Source organism: Cottoperca gobio, chromosome 11 (genome assembly GCF_900634415.1).
Source record: "Cottoperca gobio chromosome 11, fCotGob3.1, whole genome shotgun sequence".
Classification (NCBI taxonomy): Eukaryota; Metazoa; Chordata; class Actinopteri; order Perciformes; family Bovichtidae; genus Cottoperca; species Cottoperca gobio.
Genome location: NC_041365.1, coordinates 18,362,702 through 18,378,709, shown reverse-complemented (window position 1 = coordinate 18,378,709; position 16,008 = coordinate 18,362,702). Strand labels below are relative to the sequence as shown.

Below are 16,008 nucleotides of genomic sequence, written 5' to 3'. Positions count from 1 at the left end.
CTCAGGGTTTCTTCCCTCTCTTGCTTTACTCTGGTACAGAACAGAGATGATACAGAAGTACAATGAAGAATGAAATCAGACAAACCACATCCCTAAATCACACATGATGAACAATGGCTCCTAGATGACTAGAGACCAACTGAAAAGAAACAAGTTCAGCAGACACATTAAGAAAGTGCTAAAAACAAAGTACAACATCCACACACACACATCTACAGTTGAGGAATGAGGAAACATAGATGACATGTGATAAAGGGGAGGGGAGGGCGGGGAGTGCGGGGAGGGGAGGGGAGCGGGAGGGGGGCTGGGGGGTTCAGATGTGAAAGGCAGAGTCTTGAAACCAAAACCCGACAGGATGGTGGAGCTTCTGCACGTTTAGCTGAAAACACAAGAAGCAAGAGACAGTGTTGAAGTGTATAAGTGTATGTCTGAACTATCCAAGCCTCAGCATCAGCAAAGTAAGCGACACAAGAAGGCAGCAGAAGGCCTGTCAGGGATTAATGGAGTCATAGCTGAGCTTCTCAGTCCTCGTCTGTCAGCCAACCAGGGACCCGTTCCACAAAGAGAGCACATGGTTGCAGCGTCACTAGCAGCTCTTTCATGCTCATGCCTGTCTCAAAGTGTGGCTTTCTTTTTTGTAAATGTGGTTAACTTGGTCTGGATAAAGGTAATGAAAAGCATATTGTCTTAACCCTTAACCCAGTAAAACAGAGAAAGAAAAGGAGCTGTCATTATTACAGACTTATAAACTGGTGCTTTGATGAATTGCCATCCTCCCTTTATGTATTAGGAGCACTAGTTTATACTGTTTGAAACCTGATATTCTGGCTCATTGGGTTTGAGCAACTATTAGGATGCAATGCTTTTTGTTGCTAATGTGATTGTGAAGGAGGGGTGACCGCGGCTGTGCCTGTGAGAGACTTGGTCTGAATGAAAAACAATCTCTGGATGTATTCAAAGAGCCACTTTACCCTCCAGCTGTGTAATGATGTTGAACAGTGTGGTGTCGAGAACCTCTTACTGAACTCGTACTTAATATGACAATGAGGCGGAGCACCTTAAGGTCAGACAATAGACACGGACATCCCACATCAATGAACATGTTAAGCATTTGTATACATCCTATATACATATGAGCACATCAGTGACTCCTCTTCCTTTCACCATGTGTAATGGTCTTATTGTTGCTGAGGGAGCCCCTCCCTGTACTGGGATGTTGGCAGATATTTGCTGAATTGGGACAAGTAATCAAGTTGTTGTCAGTCTTCAAACATCTTGCCGTGTACCTGGAGCCCTTCTGTCTTTTCCCCTGGTCTGACTTACTTCATCCTCTTCGTGCTCCTCCATCCTCCCTATCTTATCCAGTGCAACAGTCTTGTTTCACTGATGGTGTTGTTGCTTTTGTTTTTTCTCTATAATTCCAAAGTTGTGATGGAGAAAGTGGTCTTGAGCTGGGGCCCAGACTGGAGCACACACTCTTAAAGAGGAGGTATATTAATAATAGTCCAATTGTTCAGTGTTAGATAATCTGATATTAAATAATAACATATAGTTCAGTGCATGAACATCAGTTTAATTATTTTATATGACCGGAGTCATTGAACCCCCCCTGTAAAGACTGCTCTGACTTGCTGCAGGGATGTGGAGGGGTAAACAGGGTCCGAAGTGACACCCTCTGGAGGGACATCAGTGGGGGTGTTGTAGCGTTTAAGCCAGACAGATCAGTGTACAATAAAGTTATTTTTTAAACCAAAAGCATGCAGGCTCAATAAGATCATATCAATACTTACATAGAGGTCATGTCATTGAGCGCGTGGTCCAGTTCCTCACTGATGGCTTTGTACTTGAGTTTCTGTGCATAAAGCTCATCTGTATGTGCACACACAGACCAGGAAAAAGGTGTGTTGCAAAGGGAAATATATAAGAGAGTCTGAAATTAGTATTGTGGAATATGAATATGAACTATAAATGCATGTAAAAGTAAGGCAATGCAATGGAATAGAAACTTAAAAAGTAGAGTAAAAGTAAAAATGTAAACGGTAAGCCTGAACTAGCTCTGTAACTGGTCCCGGCAGGAATTCAAAGTGGAAGGAGAACGTCCCAGGACGTTAGTGGAGAAAGTCAGAATGCTTCTTTATAAACTGGAGGTGATGTATAATATGAGAAGGCCCAGACAAATGTAAAGTTGTTGTGAAATGTCTATGATGAGCAGAGAACGCTATATCTATATCTATATATATATATATATACATATATGTATAATATATATACACATATATATTTAAGGAGCTTGTGCATGTAATGGAAGGAGATCCAGATTAAACTACATTGTGTTTGAAACATATTTTATTAAAAAATGTCCGGCTAGCATGCACTCCTGAGACGTTCCCTAACTTCAGCTCTGCAGTTTCCCTTCTCCTGTGTGCACACGGCTTCAGTAATGGATCATGAGGTAAACATGACACCTGTGGAACATCAGTCGAGTATTCTACACTGCACGACTAATCTGCCGAACACTGATGAAAGGTTAGCGAGGAAGAGCAATCCTTAATGTCTGTATAGGGTGTTTGAGCTCTATGGCACAGAGGGAGATACTGTATATGTGATACACAGACGAGTGGAGGTGTTCACATCAAGTAGACAGCAACTCCTTCCACGATGAAATGTGTCGCCTTCTATCTCTAAAACCTTAATGAAGACTCACTATGTGTTAAGTCATGATAAAGGTTCATGTATAAGCAGGCCTGGTGTCCATGAAATGTTACATATCATTTTCTATACGCTTGACCAATTGTTCCAAATCTGAGCCTCCCGCAGGACCTTGTGCTGTCTCTCCCCCTGCTTCCTTGTGATGTCACATGACCACATCTAAAATCATGTGACCAAATTGAGGTCTTGTTACATCACACTTTGTATTGGCGTAATGAATTTAAAGTCTATGCAAAGGGTGCACTTATCAATGTTGTACCTTCCAGATCATCAATAGTCTTCTCCAGCTTGGCCACAGACCTCTCAGCAAACTCAGCTCGAGTCTCAGCCTGAGATGACAAAGCACAAGTCAGCGTGAGATCACATCACATCGGAGCTCAACAGTAACCTGAATGCACAATGTCAACCTTTTGTGTCTCAATACAGTTCGCTGAAATGTTCCAGGGTGTAGGATGGAGTTCAATTTATAAAAAGTCATTTAAATTGAGGGTTTACAATATCTGCAGGTCATCATTTCTTCTTGCTCACCTCTTTCAGCTTGTCAGTCAGGATCTTGAGCTCTTCCTCATACTTGTCCTCCTTTTGAGAGTACTGTGACGAGAAACAACTTTATTCAGATGCTGATTTATGTGAAGACGATTCAGCATTCAGGACTCAACTATTCCCGTGCACCTGAACACAGAGAGTCACAGCTGTGCCCCGACAATAATCCCCTCAGTCAAAGTGACTCATCATCTGTATACTCTTTATAGAGCACAATAGGATAGCACTTCTTGTGTGTCTCCACTCATTTCTTTTCATTTTCATTGTGAGAGAAGCATGCTCTGTGATTCAGAGTTCTGTCACTACCTTCTCAGCCTGGGCCTCCATAGACTTCAGGTTATTGGTGACGTTCTTCAGTTCCTCCTCCAGCTCAGCACATTTACTTGTTTAGTTTTGAGTTCAGGGAAGGAAGGAGAGGAACAGGGAAGAACATCAGATTACTTTGTAGAAAACTGCGAACAGTGGTGAGAGGTGCACATTGTCAAAAGAGGTCCGTCACTTTAGTATAAGTAGTGATACCACTGTGTAAACTACTCCACAGCATGTATGAAGTATCTGCTGCTGCACCACCAGCCTGCAGAGCAGCTTCTGACTCATCAACTTATCCTCCACTCTACCATAAGAAATACATGAGTTTCTATGTAGCATTCAGGGACTGCATTCTGTAGTGCAACCCTGTTCTGCACAATAAATGAATGTTGAACTTGAATGAAAATAGTTACTTCAATTAGTTACTATTATTTACTGTTACTTTTTAAATGATTTATGTTACTAAAATATACTACAGAAGCAAAATGTACTGAAGTTTTTACAGTTTAAAGGGGGGTACTCACGCCTCAGCCAGCTCTGCCCTCTCCTCTGTACGCTCCAGCTCTGCTTCTACAATCACCAGCTTACGAGCCACCTGGACAAATGCATTATTTATGTGTGTTTATATTATGAGGCTTACAGACGTAATCATAAACACTACCAATGAAAGTGATTGTTTATTGTGTGGTGTTGTCAGTTTGAGTGCTGATCTCGGTATCCCTTAACATTTATCCATGTCACCTGTTATTGGCTTATTGTGACGCAAGAACAGCGGCTGTATGGCCATATTATTGTCAATTCATATGCAGTTTATCATGTTGTTTATTCTCAACACACGTCATCTATTGCACGTCTGTCCGTCCTGGGACAGGGATCCCTCCTCAGTTTCAGGTTTCTTTCTTTTGTCTCTTAGTTTTTCCTAAAAGAAACTGCACAGATAGGGAAACTAGGCACAATACTCTAGTGTTATTTTATACTATTTGTATAATGGTACTTCAGACTCATTTACATCAACACTGTGATTATTGTACTGTAAATGCTCTTATTCTGTCTAATCTTGTACTAATTGTTATGTTTTTGATGTGAAGCACTTTGGGCTGCAATTCGTGTATGAAAGGTGCTATACAAATAAAGCTTATTATTAATATTATTCTTATTATTATTGTGTGGTGCGAGGGTCTAAGGACCGAGGGTGTTGTATGCTGTACAGTCTGTAAAGCACTCTGAGACTAATGTGTCATTTGTGATATTGTGCTATAAATAAATGCGATTGATTGATACTGTGAAAAGCTCCTTTCAGATGATGACCAAGCGTCATCATTAGAGTGTCTCAGCCACCACCTGGAGACGGTACCACACTGCAGAAAAACTCACCTCCTCATACTTGCGGTCGGCCTCCTCTGCGATGTGTTTAGCCTCCTTGAGCTGAATCTCCTGAAGCTCCATCTTCTCTTCATCCTTCTGAGCCCTGTTCTCAATCACCTTCATACCTCTGCACACACAAACCATTACTTATTTCTAGCACCGTACAAACATTTGAAAAGTTAGTGTCGTATTCTATTTTAAAGAACATTTTGGTAAAAGAGTCAGTTCTTCTATAAATATCAGCTAATTGTGAAGAAAACCCACTAAAGATATCTTAGAAATTCAAGGCTAGTTGTTTGTATTTCAGCTGTAACTTCCGTCACGTATTGAAATAGCTATCTTTAGAGAAGTGCATGTGAAAGACTTCCCACCTAATCGAAGAAAAAACATAATTATGTGATAGCTATCAGCAGATAGTCAACAGTCTTAGTCTTTGGAGGAACATGTATATTACTGTAAGCCAAGTTTTAGTGACAAAAAGTTTATTATTAAAAGTTTAAATCAGTTACATTCTTTCTCATCTTTTGATTGTTATGTCTTCTAAGCATTTTGGGTCTACATAGCTGTTTCCATTTCATTTGTGTTCCTCATTTATCACAAGGTGAGTGGAAAAGGTTCTGTTTTACCGATGACGATGGAAGTTTGTGCTTTTGCCTCTCTGCCTCCAGGCCGCACCTCCGAATAACCAAGTCTAAACTCCCAGTGCTCCGTCACAGAGCCTGCTCAGCAGTATCTTTATCACAGACTGCAAAATGTCCTCTAGTACTGAAACATGTTTTGTAAAACCAGGGTTATAGTGCAACCCCAACCTTTCTTTTCATTTCAAACTTCTTACTATTGCCATATGTACACTCAAAACCTCACTGAGCTCAAAGGTCAGGTCCACTGGAAGTGCCACAGGCTGTAACCAAATGCTTCTCTGCCCATGAACATCTATCACTGACTGGATACACAGCACGGCAAGACCTGGGAAACTACATAACAAACACATGTAGCTCATGCAGCACTATGTTACTTGAGATTGAAATAAATCCAACGTCTGCTAGCATTTAAAATGAGCCACTGACTCATCATATCATCTTCATATCAGGGCTTTCAAATCTCACAAAGGTGTCTGGGATGCCCCAAGAGGCGGCAGGCCACACATCCTCTACTGCAGGGGTCTTCAACGTTTTTCAGGACCCCCAAACTGGTGTAGCGTTCTGTGTCTGACTGTAGGTGTGTGTCACGCGAAGTACAGCGGAGGAGGGAATGTGAATGCTTTATCTACAAACATTTTTGCGACCCCCCCCTGCAGTACCTCCTGTTGAAGACCTATGCTCTACTGTAATGCCTTGTAACAAGTAGCCACTCTGACAGGGTGTGACAGAGTTAGCTGAGGTGATGTCCAGTTTCACAGAAACTCTTCTGACAGGGCTTCTGGGATCCACAATAAACCAAAAAACGTAATTTAAATGTTGTGAGATGCTGCTCAACTGTTACATGATGATCCTTATGCAATATTCTTGATATCATTTTGATGTGATCTTCTTGCATTCCACAAGAGATCAAGAGGCTTACACACAAGTTATTACAGGACACTAAAGGGAATCATCTGATATTGGGCGCGACAGTGCAGGACCATCCGTCCACCGTGGTCAGTGAAAGCTTTCTTCCACATTCACAATGACTTTTCACACATTACAGTGGATGCACTATTGTTAATCTGTCTCATATTCTTCTTTTTACGATACTATTTATTTTTGTTTTGGTTACCCTATTCCTTTAAAAAGAAATATATGTGTTATATATATTAAATACATGTTTGTATTGTCATGTTTGATCCTTCTAGGATGGAAAGGGACATCTCATTGGTCACCATGTGTGTGCTTTCTGTTATCAGGAGTTTGCTGCTTTGTTTTATGTCTTCAGCCTGATCAGAACAGAGGCTTCTTCAAGAGAAACTTAATACCCCAAAAGATGCTGCTGGCCCAACATGGCTTTGAACTGGCCCACTGTGCTCCATGATACTAATGTGAGTACCTTCCCCAAGGTACATATAGCCCCCTTTGTGTTATAACACTGATTACAATGACTAAAAGAAATCACCTCTCGCTCTCATCAGCAGCCTTCTCAGCCTCCTCCAGCTTCTGCAGAGCCGTTGCCAGTCTCTCCTGAGCTCGGTCCAACTCCTCCTCCACCAGCTGGATACGTCTGTTCAGGGAAGCCACTTCTGCCTCAGCCTGAGCACAGAGAAACATGGTGCGGGATTCACTTAAACCAGTGTTCTGCCTACAGCTGCACAGTCTGATGGCCAACAAGGGGGGGAAGCTGTCCCATTTGTTTTAATGCTAATTCAATAAACACATTTATTCTGAAACTAATGTGAAGGGAAGTGTGTTTTCTTCACACACTGTAGCTTATGGAAAACGTGTTCCTTGCCGAGAATCAGAGACTGAATATTACCCTGACATTCACCGTACACCATCTGTCACAGTCTGTGTCAGCTGCCTGGACATGTTACCTATTGCTGTATTGCTTTATAATACAGCCTGCACATTTAAATGTTAACAATAAAATACTTATGCCAATAAAATATTTATCTGCATGGCAAGACAAAAAGGCGTTAGAGAATAAGTGGGTACCAAAGTTTTTTATTTTTATTTTATTGTTGCGTAATTATGAAGTACAGTAATGTTGTTACTAGGTAACAAAACAGGAAATGTATGAGAAACTATTCTGCTAAATTTACAAACTGTTCAATTATTTCTGATTATGCGTCATGATATGCATTCAAAAGTGTTGCAGTACTTTAGGCTAAACAAATGTTCTGATGAACGATGCTTTACAACATCTGGTGTGTAAAATCTGTGCAACAGGTGGCGCCTGGAGCTCCAGCAGCGGGCCCTGCCATCCACTGTCAGCTAACTACGATGTTAGACTGTCTGTGCTGGACAGAAAGTCATGACACCAAACCATCTGTGGAAGCTTTTGGGTTCTACACATAGAGGGAGTCTGAATCGTTTAAATCAGGGGTGTCAAACATGTGGCCAGAGGGTCCAATCCGGCCCCTCAGAGGGTCCGGTCCGGCCCGCGGGATGACTTTGCAAAGTGTACAAATGAGTTGTTTTGATCATAAAGTAAAATACTGTTCCAGATACCTGTGACTAAATGTTTTGTGCCTTTGTAGACACACTGATCTGTAAGTTGTAACACACGTGTGTAAATGATGAAATGAGGCATAATATTGTTGAAATTGCACCTTTCTTTCTTAAGAAATGTCAGGTTGATCATAATGTTTTGTAAAAAGATAGTTCCATAAATTTTAACATTTTCAGAATGTACTTTACTTTGTTGCACTGAAACGAAGGGAAACATTGTGAGTTGTGGTTATTTATAGGTTATTATGCTGTGATTTTACTGGTTCGGCCCACTTGAGATCAAATTGTGCTGCATGTGACCCCTGAACTAAAATGAGTTTGACACCCCTGGCTTACATTAACGTTACCATGGCAATGACTTAGAGGTTACCCTTCGCTTGTCTTAGTGAGGAGGGGGAGGGGGATTCTGTGAATTCTACAATGTGGTTTTGGATTATATTATGCGGGTTGTGTTTAAATAAACTCCAATGATATGAAATGACTTTTATTGTTGGCTTGATTTTTTTGAAAAGTGAAAGCTCCAGTGTGAATGGTGTAGGTGATTTTAGTTGGTGAACTCATTTGGAGCTGGATCCACGCCCTTACACTGGTGTTTTGTTCCACGCAATCTTTGTAGGCAGAACAATGGCCTTTGCTGACAGCTGTACGATCTATATGGAGACTCTGAAATACCTTTTTCAGCAATGACTCTGAAAAGTGGCAGAAGATCACAGGCTGGAATGTTGTCTCCTTTCTGCTCTGATTGTAGAGCCTCATGTTGGTGGTTAACAGGAGTCATAACCACAGAAGTTGATCGTTGATGTGCTGTCATAGCTTTTATGTAGTAAATGTTTTACTCGTGGTTATAGTCTGACAAAATGTGTGAGACATAAGCTGCACTTTAAATGTATAAAGTAGGGCAATTCTTAAAAATACTATTTCATTATCTACAAAAGGAGAGAGACGAAATGAATACTGTGACCCGGGAGGAATGGATGATGTACCTAAAATGGACTTGGACCATTGTTAAGCCTGCAGTGAAGGTTGAGCGGCTGACATCATGGCCAAAATAGTGCTCTGAATCCCCCCCGACAGCTGTGAGGAGTCCATGCAGAGCATGATGAGAATGGAATGCAAGGGAGAAGCAGGGAATCAGCCCGGCCTGGTTTACACTGGCAGCATCACAGCTTTTATCAGAAGCTCAGTTAGCTCCAGGGCTGAGAGAAGGTACTGAGTCTGTGATATTTAAAGCTTTACTATGTGTGACAGTTCCTCTTCCTCTACTACTGGCAAAACCACTCTAACACACACTTTACTTTCTTGTTCTTTTGCTGTAACAAGGTACATTTCCCCGTTGTGGGACTAATAAAGGATTTCTGATTCTGAACACATCTGGGCCCAGGTTGAGGTGCATTGAACTTTTAGAATCATAATACTCACATCGGCAGCCTTCTTGTCGGCCACCTCAAGCTTCTCCTGAGCATCCTTCAGAGCCTCAGAGTATTTGTCAAGCTCATCCTCCGTCCCCTTTAGCTTCTTCTGCATTTGCAGAATTTCGTCTTCATGCTGATGGAAGATCAAACACAGTCAGCAGGTTTGCAATATCACATAGAAAATGTATTCATCTGATAATGAGCTGATATGGTTAATACATAATACAATGAATATAATACCTTCTATACATTCCAGTTAAAGTTATGGTAAAAACAAAAAGTTCAAGACAAGGTTAGAAGAGCTATATGCCGCCTTTACATTGACAGACATTTTGGTCTCCTTGTGTCAGAGTTTGTCACGCAATGTCTGTGTGGATGACGTCACTGACGTGCGCTCTCAATCCTACCGCCATCAGTTCAATACCGGGAGGACATATGCATCTCTTCACACTTACATGTCCAGGGTTACATCACTTGCTCCCGCAGCTCATTCAGAAAACAATTGTGTAGAAATACTCTGTTACAAGTTAAAGTCCTGCATTCAAAATCTTACTCAAGTAAAAGTACAAAAGTATTAGCCTCAAAATATACTTTAAGTACAAAAGTAAATGTATTCATTATGCAGAATGGCACATATCAGAATAATAAACAATATATTTCTGGGTTATATTTATTGATGCATTAATGTGTTAAGCTGCTAAAGATGGAGCTCATTTAAATTATTGATATACTTCTGGGTAGTTTACTCTATAATAATACATCATAAGTTGATTCATATTTTGTATTAAGAATTTGAATATGCAAAGTAACTAGTGACTAATCTTCTCAAATAAATGTAATGAAGTAAAATGTAGAATATTGGCTATTGGAGTAGAAGTATAAAGTAATAAGTATAGTATAGGAAATAATCAGTACAGTACTTGAGTAAATGTACTTAGTTACAGACTGTTGCTTTCACACAGGACATGAACTGCTGGGTAAAAGTCCTGTGTTTGTTTGACCCTCTCGTCCTCCTTCCACAAACTTTGAATAGAAACATATTCGTGTTACGTTAAAAGTAAAGGTAATCCGAGAGGACAATTTGTTTCCCTTGACGATGCAGCTTCGTTTGATGGGAACATCATTCTTAGGGAACCAGGCAGGAGTGTCTCAAGCCCATCCTACATCCAGGCCACTACAGACAGACACAACATTTCTCACTTATGGAAAGCCTTGGCGATGGTCTGCGTTGTCCGACTGCCATTCCAGTTTAATATAACTTCATCCAGGATCAACAAATCAATGCTGCTTCCAGAGAACCAAATGTACTATATGAGAATAAACATTATTATTTTAGCTTGATAACAGCACGATAGTCAGATAGTGATAGTGCCTTCAAATACTTCTCAGTTAGCATGTGCATTGAAGAGTTGTCCAGTCCGTTTCCAGTACATGAAACCTGACCTGGGACTGGAGCTTGGCCAGTTCCCAATTGTTCTCAGTCTGACTGGATCCGTACGGTCACAGCAAGACCACATTTAAAGAAAATCTGCCCAGCAAGATGAAAGGTCACCTCGTCCTGCTCTGTCAATCTGCATATTTAAAACAGCGTATGATGCCTTTCTCTTTTAATGATCTATGATCTAATGATCTACACAGGTCTGTTCTTCTGTCCCTGGAGTCTCTAAATCAATTACCAAGGAAGCCATTATGTTTCCAGCTCCCTCAGATCGGAATAATTTTACCTGTTAGTATTCAATCCATATCATATTTCCACTTGTTTAATGTCCTGTCTTCTTATTATAGGATCAGGTCTACATGTCCATAACAAGTTAACGCCGCTATAATTGTGTTTTATAACTTTATTACCTAATGTTACCACTGACATCTATACTTTTTTATAATCTTTGATTGAATTATCCATTTTAATGCTCTGCTTCTAGTATGATCTCTTGATTTTCTATGAATTATTATTTGCTTTTTCTTGTTTTTGTTTGTTAGTTTTTGTCACATTTGTATCGTCTAACTTTTATTTTGTTATTTTTGTTTTTTGTTAAATGTTCTGTCTATTTGTGCTTATATTTATCAATGTCTTTGAGGACCTCCTTGAAAACGAGACGGGTTGTCAAGGGGTTATTCCTGAAAAAGAATCTCCGTCATAAAAGCTACAAGTAACAGCAGTAAATCAATAAATCACTTGAAATGACAATGCTTTGCTTTACGGGACACTGAAGGTTAAGTTATGGTCAGATAATCATGAAGAGAAGGATTACTAAATCTTTACTTAGTGTTATGTGTCATTTAGGTTGAGGGTGCACACAAAAGTAACTAATGATCAAGTGTTGAGTTGTTAGGAGCTTTATGCTCAGAGGCTTATTCAGAGACATCAGGACTCGTGAAGAAAGTGTCAGGATGTCTATTTACAGATTTGTATAACTAGATGCTCAAAAGTAATAGATAATCATTTGACTCTGAATGTGGACAGAAAATTCGGTGTCATGTTTCAGACAAAGAAATCCTCCATTACACATCGTGCAACAGATGCTGCAGGGGGCGGGATTCTGCTTTCTATTCGTGTTGCCATTCAAGCATTCCTGTCCAAAGTTAAAGTTAAGCTAGATCCTCTTCCCCTCTTGTAAATGGTTAGGTAATGCACAAAACATGTGCAGTCACAATGTTGTCATTTTAAATCTGTAAAATGCGGCAGGTGAGTTCCATCTGAAACCATTTTGTTGTGTGAAGCTTTGGGCTCCGGTGTTTCAGGTGTTATATTTAAATGGAATCTTTATTGCTTGTTTTAATGGCCGACTTTAACGTCAAGCCAAAGGACAACAGTTGACAATGAGCCTTTGGCTGACACTGGCACATTTACAGTGATGTTGCTCAATGTGCTTTGTCCCTGAGAATACATTTTAAAAACAAATCATTATATTATTATTTATGTCTCTGACTTTGCCACTTATGTCATGTGCCACGAATAGATGTGCAACGCCCAGTGGGAAGATCATAAGTGGCAAAGCAAATAAAACATATAACTCCTAGGTTAGACTGATCAGATTGTCATCATCCAAAATCATTATGTGAAATAGTTTGATGATACCATCAAGAGACACTAGATAGTACCTCAAATATGTATCAGACAGGCAGATTTCCTACCACAGCAGAAATGAAGCTGTTCTAACTAAGTGTCTGTAGCTGCTCAGCTGCAGTAGCTTCATGAGACAGTTGAAGAAACATCTAGTCTCACTCACTCACTCAGGAATAACAGGAAACCGTATAAAAGGCACGTGACTATAAATCCTTCACTGTTGCTGAGTCTCTCGGCCTCTCACCTGTTTGATAAGACAAACTGGAGTACATATGTTTTTTTTATCTGTGTTCATAACCCACCTGCTTGCTTCTCTCTTCGGCTGCTTTCTTGTCTGCTTCAGCTTGTTCAGCTTGGTCCAGTGCATTCTCCTTGTCCAGCTTCAGCATAAGCATCTTCTTTTTGATGGCCTCCATTTTGGCTGAGGTTTGATGGGCTTTTGCAGCTGAGTAGAGGTATGAAGAAAAGTGTGTGGAGGACGGATGACCTGAGAGCCTGATGGAGACACTAAACTCTGACAAAGATAGAGGGAGACATTTATATGACAGAGGAGGAGACACTCCCACCTCTAAGCCCCTCGCCCACACATACGCACCTCCTCTGTCCTCCACAATCACCACTCAAATTAAAAGTAAACCTGCACACTAACAATGGGTTAGCGTGTATGTGTGCATGCTGGGAGAAACAAATACATCAGAATTGCAATATTTGATCCACTCTGGCCTGCTACTTGTGATGTGGGTTCTCAAATAAAGAAAACATTGGAAAGAATAATAAGAAAACTTTAATTTCCTTGTATGAGATCAATACAGTTGATCAAATTTGAAATAAAAGGAGGCTGAGCTGTAATGCTAATAGAAGACATGACAAAGGAAAATGATTTCTCTGCCTGTCCCAAAGCTGAAACTACAGACCAGACAAAGGTCGGAGTCATAAAAGTACCTGTCAGTTGATGTGTGTAACCTTTAAAATGTTTCAGGGTTCATTCTTCTTCTTCTACTCTTTAAAATACACTTGATAAGAACGTTTGTAACAACTTACCATATTTGATTCTACTTTTTGTTATGGCCACCATGAAGTCAAACAGCAGCTGTCGCTGCCATTAAGTGAGCAGAGCACTGTTACAATCTCATATCCACCTGACACCGTTTCAGTTTACAGTGAAAGACATGTCGCGTGGGAAGGAGGTGGCACACCTTCTGTCACAGCACATGTACGATATTGAACAAGGAACAGTTAATGGAGTTAAAAATACAATCTTACAGTAAGGTCCATGTAATAACTGTTCTGGTCTTTTGATCATATCTGAAGGGAAGCACATGTTTGTGATGCTGCGGGCATTAATGATGAATCATAAGAACTGTATGTGTTAGCTGGGTTATTAGTGCAGCTGGACTGAATGGGGGTTTTAACACACTTCAGTATTAGTGTATGTTATATGAAAACCATAGATGTATAAGAAATTGTTTTAAATCTTAATCATTCATAAAGTATAAGCTTATCAATAAGGAACCTCAAAACAATAACCTACAAAGAAGTACTTACTTTAGACATATTAGACAATTAGATGATTTTAGAATTAAATGATTACATTAAAAGTAAAACCCCAAAACGTGTTTCATTTTTTGCGAATGTTATGGATAGGATAAAGTTGATGTGAGTAATGGGTTCATACTAATCGATAGGAACGATAGGACTGAACCAAAAATGACAAAAACTATAAGATAAATAAGATAAAAGACGATAAAAGGGAAACTGCAGAGTCGTGTTACACACAGTCATTACTCACCCACAAATAATTATGAGTGCAGATTTATTATAGGTTGTTTTCAGTGTTTTTTCAGATTATAACACTGATGGATCTATTTCACAGCAGAAGGCATTATTCATTATTCTCATTCACTTTTCAGGAGTGACAAGTGCCTGGAATGACTGAGATTTCTTTCCACTTAACAATGCTATTGATTTCAAAGGCTAAAGGCTGCGTCTGAATAAATATGCTAGAATTCATAACTAAAAACGCACGTTTTTACACGTGTATGAAATAACAGTCCATCCATCCATCCATCGTCTACCGCTTATCCGGGATCGGGTCGCGGGGGCAGCAGCTCCAGTAAGGAACCCCAATCTTCCCTTCTCCGGGCCACATCCTCCAGCTCCGACTGGGGGATCCTGAGGCGTTCCCAGGCCAGTGAGGAGATATAATCTCTCCACCGAGTCCTGGGTCTTCCCCGGGGTCTCCTCCCAGCTGGACGTGCCTGGAACACCTCCCTAGGGAGGCGCCCAGGTGGCATCCTTACTAGATGCCCGAACCACCTCAACTGGCTCCTTTCAATGTAAAGGAGCAGCGGCTCTACTTCCGAGTCTCTCACGGATGGCTGAGCTTCTCACCCTATCTCTAAGGGAGACGCCAGCCACCCGTCTGAGAAAACCCATTTCGGCCGCTTGTATCCCGTGATCTCGTTCTTTCGGTCATGACCCAGCCTTCATGACCATAGGTGAGGGTAGGAACGAAGATCGACCGGTAGATTGAGAGCTTTGCCTTCTGGCTCAGCTCTCTTTTTGTCACAACGGTGCGGTAAAGTGACTGTAATACCGCCCCCGCTGCTCCGATTCTCCGGCCAATCTCTCGCTCCATTGTCCCTCACTCACGAACAAGACCCCGAGGTACTTGAACTCCTTCACTTGGGGTAATGGCTCATTCCCTACCCGGAGTAGGCAATCCACCGGTTTCCTGCTGAGAGCCATGGCCTCAGATTTGGAGGTGCTGATCCTCATCCCAACCGCTGCACACTCGGCTGCGAACCGATCCAGTGACTGTTGAAGGTCACAGACCGATGAGGCCATAAGGACCACATCATCTGCAAAGAGCAGCGATGAGATCCTCAGGTCACCGAACTGCAACCCCTCTCCTCCACGACTATGCCTTGATATCCTATCCATGAAAATCACGAAAAGGATTGGTGATAAAGCGCAGCCCTGTCGGAGGCCAACATTCACGGGAAACGAGTCCGACTTACTGCCGAGTATCCGGACACAACTCTCGCTTTGGGCGTACAGGGATTGGATGGCCCTCAAAAGTGACCCCCTCACCCCATACTCCCGCAGCACCTCCCACAGTATCACCCGGGGGACCCGGTCATACGCCGTCTCCAGATCCACAAAACACATGTAGACCGGATGGGCGTACTCCCAGGCCCCCTCTACGATCCTTGCAAGAGTAAAGAGTTGGTCTGTTGTTCCACGACCAGGACGGAATCCGCATTGTTCCTCTTCAATCAGAGGTTCGACTACCGGCCGAACCCTCCTTTCCAGTACCTTGGAGTAGACTTTACCAGGGAGGCTGAGAAGTGTGATACCCCTGTAGTTGGCACACACTCTCTGGTCCCCCTTTTTAAATAGGGGAACCACCACCCCGGTCTGCCAACCCCTAGGCACTGTCCCAGACTTCCACGCAATGTTG

The 16,008-nt window shown here is 41.4% G+C and overlaps 1 protein-coding gene across 1 annotated transcript; it reads right to left on the bottom strand.

Annotated features, from left to right (window-relative positions):
• On the bottom strand, positions 1-13,011 carry LOC115015700 (tropomyosin alpha-3 chain-like). Its single transcript, XM_029443226.1, has 10 exons — positions 12,848-13,011; positions 9,486-9,611; positions 7,015-7,148; positions 4,936-5,053; positions 4,086-4,156; positions 3,559-3,634; positions 3,238-3,300; positions 2,969-3,038; positions 1,791-1,869; positions 1-379 (listed from the first exon to the last, which is right to left on the bottom strand). Exons 1-10 carry the CDS (start codon positions 12,959-12,961, stop codon positions 376-378), a joined length of 855 nt encoding a protein of 284 aa, XP_029299086.1. The 5' UTR covers positions 12,962-13,011; the 3' UTR covers positions 1-375.
• Between the last annotated feature and the right edge of the window lie 2,997 nt (positions 13,012-16,008).

Bases quoted from the DNA above. Each gene is read 5' to 3' on its own strand.
- LOC115015700 (XM_029443226.1), bottom strand. From the start codon at position 12,961: ATGGAGGCCATCAAAAAGAAGATGCTTATGCTGAAGCTGGACAAGGAG. The intron at 4,157-4,935 runs GTGAGTTTTTCT...GCATTTGTCCAG, and splicing joins CCGACCGCAAGTATGAGGAG to GTGGCTCGTAAGCTGGTGAT. The intron at 3,039-3,237 runs GTGAGCAAGAAG...TTGTCATCTCAG, and splicing joins TGACTGACAAGCTGAAAGAG to GCTGAGACTCGAGCTGAGTT.